We start from the raw sequence: 11,246 nt of genomic DNA on the forward strand, positions 1-11,246 counted from the left end.
AAGTTTGGTGCGTCAGCACCTCTATGCAGTCTTGGGGTCCCCTTTCTATCACGAGCACTATGTTTCAGCTAATATTTAAAGCAACTGTAGACCATTCTTTCTTTCTTTTGGGGGTGAGTTTTCTTTAGCGTCTAATCCCTGTTTCAAATTTATCAGTTATCTCAACACGAGCCTGCGTGTCTTTCAATTATACGAAATTTTATTACCGATTCAATTGCGAAAACGCGTTATCTAATCAGATTGCGCATATGAAGCGAATACTGGCGTACATTCTTCATAGTATTGGAAGGAATTCTAAGGCTGCAGTGTAATACAAGCAGTAAAGCCTAATGAACCGATGCCTTGATCCGTAGATCAGTTTCCGACGCAGAATGACTTTGCACGCAATCACCTTTGTGCTTTGAGTGTTATTTTTTTAACGCAAGCTCACCGTGTAATGAGGTTTATTCGAGACTCGCCATTTTGAACTGCCATTTTCATTGAGGGAATACTGGGAAATGGACTACAGCTCTTGTTGAGGGGGGGGGGGGGGGTTGAGGCTTTTCACAAACTAATTTTCTATTCACAACTGACCTGTTAATCTAGGAGGTTCTAAAAGGCAGCAACCCGTACATGCACAGGAGGTCTCATGAATAAAGACAACTTAAGTACTTATTACTGTGTTTTCACCTGATGACAGGGAAGAAAATTTAAACGAAGATATTGCAATGATAATTAGAAGCATATATGGCTCGGGTTGGCATGTACATGGATGCAGGTTTTTTGTGCACGAGACGAGGAAGCTGCATTCATGTCCTACCAGCATGCCCAAACAGTCACCTTAGTGGCATTTACAAAGGCCTACTCATTCTGTATTGGAAGGGAATATGTGCCCATGTGCGACCCTTAGGGAACTGTACACAGGATTCAACGCATCTTATGTCTATGTCCCCAGTAGGACGTAGAGTGTGAAGCTCTCTGGAAAGCATGGAATCACTGGACTCTAGCCCATTTTCGGAAATGAAGATCCTTGGATCATAAATATATGTACCGATGGCACAGAAACCCACGATAGCGTTGTTGCAGTACCTTAAGTGGGAAGGTTTTGGCGACAGCCTGTAGCCTCGGTGCGATCTTTCAAATGTGCGCGAAACTTGGCTCCCTATATTCTCTCTCTGTTTTTTCATCCCAGTACCCTTGCCCCGTGCAGGGTAGCACACCTGACACGCGTCTGGTTAGCCTCGCTGCCTTTCTTGTCTTCTATCTATCTCTCTTTATCCTCTTGGAAACGTTTCATCTGAGTTCCCCCAATGCAAGCTAATACCGACTTAAAGGTGGTTCATATCGTGGGCCCTTGACATATGTCCTACCAGCGAACAAAGCGTTATTCTGAATGTTTCAGATTTCGGGAAGGTGTATTACGCTCCTCCATTTCACTGAAGTTCAAAACCATGCAAACGACGAAAGTACTGCGTGAAGAACGTCGTTAGTCTAAACTTACGAGCTACCGTAACTCACCTCGCCTATATCGCTGTTATTTAGGTTTAAACAGGAAATGTAGATTGTAAATTAACGTATCATCAATCCGAAAGAAGATAGGAGTGCGATAGCAGTGAGAGAGAGGTAGATTATCGAGATGAAGAGGCACTATGTGAATGAATGAATGAATTAATGAATGAATTAATTAATTAATGAATTCATTTACTAACAAAAAAACAGTAACAAAAATTGGTGGAAGAACGATGGGGCGGGGGACATAAAGAGAAAAACAGAAGAGTCTAGGTGGCAGGCGAAGTCGCATTTAAGGGTCGACAGAATACAAGCGGGCGTTGGTGAAACCAGTTGAATTCCAGTGTAGATGTGTAATATGGCGAGCAAACCGTTGGAGTTACCACACAGCATCCGTCCTTTGCTGTAGTATAGGCGCCCGCTGTTCATGGTAAGAAACGCTTCCTGAATACCAATTACTTGGCAATTACTTCGTCATTGGTTATGCGTCGTTGCGCATTTCTTAGCAGCAGGCGCTGTGGATGTAACTCCGCTGTCGTGACAACTCACAGCATAGTAGCAGAAGTCATACTTTTTTCTCTTGTAATTGTGGGGATACTAAAAACATGAGTTCACTGAAACGCTATTATAAACAGACAGTTTGAAATAGCACATCTGGCCTTACCTACACAAAACGCAAGCGACCCTCCAGCATATTCCGGTGCGCGTCCTTCCAGCACTGAGTTTACTGTATGGGAACCTATAAAGAGCGACTAGAGTAACACAACAACGAAACAGATTTGGGGGCAGTTGCACTCAGCTTTGAGCAAGGTGGGGCGAATTGTGCTGAACGACTGTTTGATCGCGACGATGAAGCATGATTACAATAAAATGAAATATAAAATTTCGAGAAAGTAAAACACGCAATTTGAGTGGAACGTTTCCCTCAGAAAATTTCCTTCTGCACGTAGTGGCACATTCAATTTTGCCACTACGCACAATTTTTTTTGTAATGGCTTTTATTAGAGGAAGCGAAGTAAGGTGTACAAGCAACATTACCTGATTACAACATAATGATTCTGACAATGACATACAGAGTCCCCTAGTTTTGAAAAACAGTAACAGTCATATAATGACGGACACAATCCCCCGCACAGAGATCGCCGCAATGTTCATACTTAAGGGCATAATGGTTTCTTCAATATGCATGATGCCTATACTAGAAGCGCAGCAAGGCTAAGCACCTCGGCAAAACGGGGCACCAGTCAGATCAAAGTCAGTTTCTTCACCTTCATCTTACGAGGTGGCCTGCCATTTCAATTAAAAGTGATCCTACAGAAACGATCGGTTCGGCTTATATATAGTGACCAATATATATATACCCCACTTAATAAGCACCACTCGCTCACGAGGTTCTCGCTGTGGTTCACACTACCGTGCAAGAGACAAAAGACCAGCAGAGAAGTAGCACCATAAAAACAAAAATCTCCCTTCCACCTCCCAGTGCGGTATAGCCGCAGTTATTCCTCCGGCCCTCACTTTGTGTGCTGCTGATAACAGAGCACCCACCACGATGGCTCGACGGCTATGGCGTTGCGTTGCTAACCTTGGCCGCTGCTTCGGCCGCTGCTTCGAGGCCGCTGCTTCGAATTGGAGCCGCGACGGCCGCGTTTCGATGGCGACTTAGATTTAGGTGCGCGTTAATGAACCCCTGGTGGTTAACAATGACCCGAAGTCCCATACTAAGGCCTGCTTCATAATTATATTGTCCACCGATTATTCATACTCGGGGGCAAATTAGGTCCATAGCCACCATGTTCGTCGCACAAACGAGCGTTACAGGTCCCCCCAAGATTTCTGGAAGCGAGCAATATTCCCGGAACCTATTGAGTAGAGTGTTCGTCTATGGCAAGCTTATTCTAAGTGAATAATATGACCCGACTTTGTGCGACCTTTGTACGAATCCAATGTATGTTTCCTTATGTGCCCTCACTTTTGTGTAGTTACGTAAATTGCAAGTGGGCAGTGCGCAGATATACACCGTGTTGCTTCTATCTGAAGGTATCAAGTATGCATCCATCATTTCTCAGAACTGCACCCAGTTTTTCCAGGTTTGGCTACTTACGCCAATGTTACCACTTTTGTAGCCTTTTTAGCTTAGAAATCTGCAGCTCCCGCACTTCCTGGCTACATTGCAGCTCGATATCATGTATCGCTCATTATCGCTTTTCAGTCTCGTTGTCATCTACTACTACATAAAACTCCTGCTATGTCTCAATTCCACACTAATATTCAATTATTTCCCCCTATCTCCAATGCGTAGCACCGACTGTAGTGCGCAAGAGGACCAGCTCCTCGCTATTTTTCTATCTTTCAACAAATTTTCCTGATCGACGACCTCGTTGAGATCATTTTTGGTCAATAAGAATAATTATGCGGCCGGTCTCCTTGTTAGGAATCAGGCATCCATGGTTACACGGCAACGTTTACGCCAACAATCATCCTGCCGTCATCTGCGATGCTTCACCACGCGTGCATTAACACTTCCCTTACCAACTTTAAATGCAAAGGCATTGAGCCCGGTAATATCTTTTCAATGAATACTAACAAACGTTAATAAAACGATGATTCGGGTGCTACTTCCGCACGCTTCACAAACACCAGGAATATCACGACCGCAGTACGAACGGGTTCGAAATTGCCATGTATATACGGGACCCAGCTAACGTTAGCCAGGAACACATCAACGAAAAGAAAAAGATCTTAAAACAATACAGTGCAAGATACGGTTTAGGGACATGGGATATGTTACTTTATATTTTTATTTCGTTGAACAGCATGGCTAACGTCAGCTGGGGACACACGGTATATAGAGCTTCTCACTGCGTAGCGCAAGTACATGACACAGAAAGTGGAGGTACTATGCAACGTGAGAGCGCACTTTATTGGTCGGTAGTACTCGTTTACTCGAGGCTACACTGACGCTGGGCACTGGTCTTCGCGGACGCAGTTGCGTTGGGCGTCGCGGTAGAATCCCTCGGCGCAGTAGCAACCTCGCTGGCAGTCGAGCGTGCATTCGGGACCGATGGTCTTCTTCTCACACGTGGCCTCCGCGCAGGAGCTGCTCACGCATACCTTCCACTCCTCGTTCTCACGGCATGGCCGTCCAGGTCTTGCTGCACAGCGGAAGGAGAAGTCATTGCGCTCATGCGGCAGCGAACACTAGAGAGAGAGAGAAAGGCAAAACAAGGACAGGGAGGTTAAGCAGAGAACATATCCGGATGGCCACCCTGTACCGGGGAACGGGTAAATATATGCGATAGTTGAGAGAAACAGGGCAGGGAAAGAAAAGCAAGAAAAAGCGCACAGCAATACCGAACTACTTCTGCAGGCACTGTCACACACTTTGGCAAGGCGTTACATAGCCATAGTCTACAGAGGAAGTGTGTTCGGAATACTATTTCTATACCCAATACGTGTTCAGACTCTTTTTTTTAGAAAACGTGTTTAGAATGCTGCCTTTACAGCAAACAGTTTTTTGTAGTACTTATTTTAAACAAATAAAGGCGCTGGGGAATACCATGTTCAAGAATATAGCTGTTCGGAATACCACACGTATACTTGAGACAGCACATTTCAAAATATATAACCGTCCAACATCGCTCTACAGCTGCGCAATGAATGCTACCTGGTGTTTTTGTTTTCCAGAACATGGAAACATGGCCATACGGACGATATTAGCCGCATTCTAAAGAAACTCGAACCCTGCCCAAGCGTTCCGTACGGCCGAGCTAGTCCTGCAGCTCGTAAGGCACCGCTAAGTTTGGCGTAGAGATGGAGCTGACGTCGGCGCGGCTCGCGTTGCTTCTCAGCGGAGATCTCGGAGGCTCGCGCATGTATGTACACGTCGCGCTGTACGCGCTAGATTCTATCGCAGCACAAGAACGCCCATGTTGCGAGAAAAAAAGAGTCAGTTCTATGCACGGATCGCAGTAAGGTGCGCTGACGAGCTCCCTATGCCTTTGGGCCTTCTCTCTGTTCTAACAAAGTGGCATTCTTTTCATACTGTTTTATTTTATTTATGTTTTGCTTTTGTCATGCAGCTGCGTCTATGCTGCGGACTTGGAGTTCGATTTGCTGAAAGGAGACAGTTCCAGCCAAGGGTTCTACGACGCTCACTCGCGCATACTATCGAACTTTTGACGTGAAATATTTTTTAAAATCGGATATAGGGCGGGGGGGTGAGGGGGTCCCTTCTTAAAACCGCATGTAACGACAACATCTTGCATCGTTATTCCTTATATATTTGTAAAATCATCCCCCAGGCGCTTTACTTTGCGTACAGGAAAGAGGCCATTAATCAATTGTGCATATGCCGCGTGAGCAGACAGCGTCACTGTCGCGCCCCGTATGACGTAATCGGAGCTAAGTTACGTTTGGGACATAATTCACTCAGCCACACTAAGTATAGACCATCAAACTAAACCCAGTGATCATCAGGAGTCACAAGGCCCCATACGGGTGCGCTTCGTTGTAGAAATTTCGAGCTTGCTCAACTATGACTATTCGCATTACATATACTGAAACATACGCAATCTTTTTCACCACGACGAAACGTGTCCATTTTTCGGAGGGAGCGTAAGGCCAAGTGATTGAGGCAAGCTCAGGAAGTCCCAACCAACTTCTAGTGCGACGGGCTTAGGTGCTGCAGGGCAGTCTTGGACGCCACCAGTATGGCGGTCATTTCTTTACCCTAGTGCCCAAACACAGTCCGCAGAACTAATGGGCCCACTACGAACAGGGAGCGAGAACGATTGCAAAATTAAACCCTAGCACACCCACCAACTGTAGCATAAGTCAGGCATGTAACCTTTCTAATTCTTGAATTTGGTTACGTCTAGCCATTTCTCTACCCGGGTGCTAATATAGCCTGAAGCACGCGCAAGTTATTTCATGTAACGCCGCTGCGACTGCGATGGGGATGCAGCATACCCGATATCTTTTTTTTTCTGAGTGCGGATGATTTTCTTATCACTCTGCACCTATAGCAGAACTACACCGCTACAATACAGTACCTGCGCCCAACACTATGGCCACCACTCCTGGCTTGGCATGGGTTCCAAAAACGGGAGTCAAAACAACGACGAGAGTCCCCAGACGCACTCTAACAACGACTACTAGAAAAATGATTCATTTACAGTTCAAGCTTCATTCATCTTTCTCTTTTTCTCTCTCGCTCGCGGCTGATATTGATTACAACAAAAGCCTTCCTTCTTTCGAGCCGTCGAGATCAGCTCAACAGCAGCCCATGGCAAACTTCCAGCATAAAAGAAAAACTAAACATCAGGCTCAGTGTTTCTCAGTTAACAAAATTAAACCACTGAACCATCATTCGCGATGAAATACCGCTTGTCTCTGCTTCTCCTATCTCTATATAGGACGTGTTTTTCCTCTTTCTTTTTTTCAACAAGTTCCTTTATCAGTTGTGCGAGGCCAACTATATAGCTTAACAGTTAGTCCATCATTTCATAAGCCCATGTAAGGGCGGCAACAGGGTACGGACTTAACAGATGAACCTGGTGTTTCTGTGCTGTGTTTCGGGGTCCTCAATATGCGGTTAAGTTATACATTTAGAAAGCCAACCTTAAATTTAATTTCGGACGCCAGATGCCGCGATCATGCGTGAGTATTTCGTCGCTGCGTAGTCCCGTTTACGCCAACGCTCCCCTGCTCGGCAATCACCATTTCACCAATGAAGCGATGACTATAAATTACGCCACAGCCTCTCAGAAAACGCAGCCTCTATCCACTGATATCGAAATACACGCGCATGAAACTATAGTTCTCCAGGCTACTGTCACATGCACCAGGCACTTGAAGTGTTGAATGTCCTTTGATTATGTCTTTACCATTCAGACTCGATAGGGAAGTGCTCGCATTCTTTTGCTGAAACCTATTTGGCAGCGAACGTCATAAAAAAGTAGTTCGCGTAATTTCTAAAGCCAAACACTAAAGCATGCAACAAACGCTATTTGATGCACCGTGGAAACTACCGGCATCAGGGAGTTAACACACTCAGGCGTTGTATTATGAGAGATAGCTCACTTACAGTCGTGCTATGTAAATGTGCCTCTCTAAGTTGGTGTATGCATTCTACAAGGGAAGCATTTTTGACATTAGTCAGATAAACGTACAGCACCAAATGGCACGAACAAAATTTAGGTGCCGCCTTTCATGCAGACTCGGTGCGGCAGCTCACTGGTTATGGCGTTGTGATGCTGAGCACGAAGACCTTGGTTCGTGTCCTGGTCACTGCGGCCCAATTTAAACGGGGTGAGATGCAAAACCCTCCAATTACTACGCTTTCAGCCCACGTAAAGTTACTCTGAAAGTGTGCAATAAATGTTACTTTCAATTAGTAAATTACATTTTTAGAACGCCTCAAATGTTTAGCATGAGCGGTGGCTTGTTAAGCCAGAAACTATAGGCAGAAACTAAAGACAGGTGGCGACGCCCAAATGAGCACTCGGCACCAAGTTCTCGCAACGTCATGAATTCTCACAGCGTCCTTTATGCTTTACGTTATTTGTCGAGTGGTAAAAACGAGTCCCACTGTACTTTAAATAAACCAAGGCGAACTTTTTTTGCCTTGAAGACAACCAAGATTCCAAAACATAATTCAAATGTTGTGACGTCATAACGACGTACTCGTGGGGAGGTTTCGGGCCTGAAACTGACAAAGCGAAAATGGTCTTTCATTCACTCCGCTATATTAATAACATTGCACCACGCTGAGCTGGTTCAGTGCTTTTCATTAGCGTCAAAACTTCTTTGAAACCCTTTACTACGGCATCTCTCACAGGGCACATACGATTGCTAGGAACATTACGCTCCGCAGAAGCAATCTTTCATGTGGAGTTGTTACTTTTTATTTTCTTACTTCTGCTTGATTACCCGGCGTTCACGGCAGACGCACGATAGGTGGCGCCACCAGATACGTCCACTGCAAACCCTACAGCCGAAGGTAGCTCCTTATGAGTAATCTAGTGCGCCTTATCACTGTAGTTGCTCGCCTCCTATTTCTTCAATAAAGGGCACCCGTTTCGACTTCCTTTGCGTCGTGGAGCGTGACGTACTTCCCGGTCCTTGTTGCGGGCACTGGTCCAGTCGTACGCAGTTTCGTTCGTCGTTGCGGTAGAATCCATCGGCGCAGTAGCATCCCTGGCGGCAGTCAGCCGTGCAGGCGGGCCCGATGACGGGCCTGCTGCAGGAGGCCTCGGCGCAGCTGCTACTCACGCACTGCTTCCACACCTCGTTGAGGCCACAGTCTTGAACGTCGGTCAATAACTTGGACAGCAGCGCGACACCGTCGCTGCCTGCACAAAAGCGACGCATTTGTGGATACGGAGCAACGGTCACCGTCAGCACCATCACTTAAGTTTACTGCAGAACAATGTCCGTTTCTAACTTCTCACGCCAACTTGGGTCACTCGGTATGTGACACTGGGTACTTGTCCGCACAGACATTTTGGGAATAGACAACTTGGGCTGCAGGTATATGCAAGGCTGAGGCAAAGTTCTCTTTACGTCGTAGTGATAATACTCGACATCGGCTCCCCAGAAAGCAAAAAAAAAACGTAACTCAGGAATACTTCCATTTTTAGCTGAATGTATAGCATGGCTTAGCTATAAGCTTAGCTTAGCTGTGTGTCGATCCTTGGCATAAAATTATATCCTAACTTGAAGCTTACTAATCATAAAGCGTTTGTTAAACAAAATATAGCGTTTGGCATAAGAACACTTATTAAATTACGTGCATTCTTTTCACAACACGCGTTATTATCTTCATACTTGGCGTTCATTCATAGTCATATCACCTATTATACTGCTTCCTGGGGAAACACAAATAACTGCCACCTCTCGTCTATTCAAGACATACAGAACCAGGCTATTCGCACAATTGCCAACAGTTCCTTTTACTCAAATGCTTTCTCGCCACTCCAGGCTAACTTTATACTACCTGTACCTGGCTTTTTGAAATATCATTAAGGTATTCTCTTTTTAAATTACTTAACAAACAGCTTGGTTACAAAATTGTGGACTACATATTACTCACTAACTTAGCATGACTTAGCACTGCACAGTTCTCAAATTAAGGTGGCTGCAAGTTGCCTTGGCATGTGTGCGCATACGTCTTACCAGAACTCGGAGCGCAGGTCGCCACCACGGCCGTCAGCAGCAAGAGAAAGCAATTCATCCTTGAAGCTCGTCGACGTCTAAGTTCGGAACCTTAGGACACAAGTGGTGATCGCTGGAACGGTTGCGCCCCTTTTTGTTCCCTCCTCAATATATCGCGGATGCAGTCATTACAGGATACGCGGTGCTAAATATTGCAATCTCTTCCCTCGATCTTGCGCTGTGGCTGCTGCGGTTCTGAAGGGAAATCCGCCGTGTATTTTCGCTAGTACACTCGGGGTAGGCGCCGGATCGTTCGTTTATTCTGCTTCCTGCTTGTGCCCTTGCATGAGGTTTCGAAGTACTGTTTCAGTCAAAGTAATTGGCCGCTCAGATATAGCCGTTCCGCCGGCTGCGATCTAGCAACTAAACAATTGTCCACGTGTCTTGCAAATGAGCCATATCAAAAGCACTTGCCCGGTCAAAACAGAAAAAAAACAGTTAGGCCGGTAACCCGGCGGAGGAAGTCACTAATAGGAAGCCTCAACCGCCCATCGGTTCGAAGCCTGTCATCAGGAGATTAAAAATCTGCTTCGTGTATTTGTTGCTCCTTTTCTTTTGTTGTTTTGTTATTTAACTGCGTCGCACTTTATAATAGAAAAACACGACGTATTTTGTCTTTCACCATAACGACAGTAGCTTCTACAGCACTTTCAGGACAGTACCAAACACACAGTGGCTCAGCGGCAGTAGTGTTATCCTGACGCGCACAAGGTCACGGGTTCCATCTCCAGACACAGCGGCCGCACGTCGAAGAGGCCAGAATGCAAAATCCAAATGGTAACAATGCACCGTTAGTAACAGTAACAATGCACTATCCAAATAGTAACAATGCACCGAATCGTTGCCAATCAGAAACACGACATGAAATAACAATACATGAAACGGCTGGCACAAACCTTCATCGTTTCTCGGATAACCAACGTCATCCCTTACGCCATCCTTCAGGATTGGTAAAGGCAAAACATAAACTCAATCATCCGAAAGACGTACACACACTCGCCAGTTCTACCTGCGGCTGCATTCAACTACCCGTTCGCTGGCATTTATCCTTTATAACATCTTCGAAGAATAGATTAAAGCCAACCTCACTGCGTGGATAGCGCGCCTATCCACCCCTGCCACTGAATACCACGTGCTGCGACGTCTAGGCTATGCAACCCCACAAGCCACTGACACAACGTTGGAGATTCCACTGGACATTCGATCACTAGTGCCGATTCCGCCCCTTTCTGAGAACATGAACCACAGGCAGCCCAAGCAGAGAACATATACCAGAGCCCAAACACTAGAAAAACAATATGGTGGTACAAGCACCACGGTGAATACGGACACTGCCGACTAGGCGCGCGTGCACCGAAACCATCGCCACCCGCGCATCCATCCTTACGAGCATCCCTTTAACAAAATCTACTAGTCCCAATGCGGAAGAAGCTGCGGCCGCGTTAGCCATCCCTTATATAAAAGCTGAGACCATCATCACTGACTCTCAAGCGGCGTGCCGTACATATATGACCGAAAAAATCCCCATGACTGCAATGCAT

The 11,246-nt window shown here is 45.8% G+C and overlaps 1 protein-coding gene across 1 annotated transcript; it reads right to left on the reverse strand.

Annotated features, from left to right (window-relative positions):
• Positions 1 to 4,385: 4,385 nt before the first annotated feature.
• On the reverse strand, positions 4,386 to 9,820 carry LOC135914542 (serine protease inhibitor swm-1-like). The gene is made up of 3 exons (XM_065447454.1): positions 9,667 to 9,820; positions 8,604 to 8,843; positions 4,386 to 4,643 (listed from the first exon to the last, which is right to left on the reverse strand). The coding sequence occupies exons 1-3, from the start codon at positions 9,722 to 9,724 to the stop codon at positions 4,441 to 4,443; spliced, it is 501 nt and encodes a 166-aa protein (XP_065303526.1). The 5' UTR covers positions 9,725 to 9,820; the 3' UTR covers positions 4,386 to 4,440.
• Positions 9,821 to 11,246: the final 1,426 nt, after the last annotated feature.

The sequence above is a fragment of the Dermacentor albipictus genome, chromosome 8 (genome assembly GCF_038994185.2).
Source record: "Dermacentor albipictus isolate Rhodes 1998 colony chromosome 8, USDA_Dalb.pri_finalv2, whole genome shotgun sequence".
Lineage (NCBI taxonomy): Eukaryota > Metazoa > Arthropoda > Arachnida > Ixodida > Ixodidae > Dermacentor > Dermacentor albipictus.

What these genes read in the sequence shown, in the direction of transcription:
- LOC135914542 (XM_065447454.1), bottom strand. Translation starts at nt 9,724, where the DNA reads ATGAATTGCTTTCTCTTGCTGCTGACGGCCGTGGTGGCGACCTGCGCT. An exon ending in GACCTGCGCTCCGAGTTCTG is followed by an intron (nt 8,844 to 9,666) that starts GTAAGACGTATG and finishes GCTTTTGTGCAG; the next exon opens with GCAGCGACGGTGTCGCGCTG. An exon ending in CCCGCAACAAGGACCGGGAA is followed by an intron (nt 4,644 to 8,603) that starts GTACGTCACGCT and finishes TCCGCTGTGCAG; the next exon opens with CAAGACCTGGACGGCCATGC.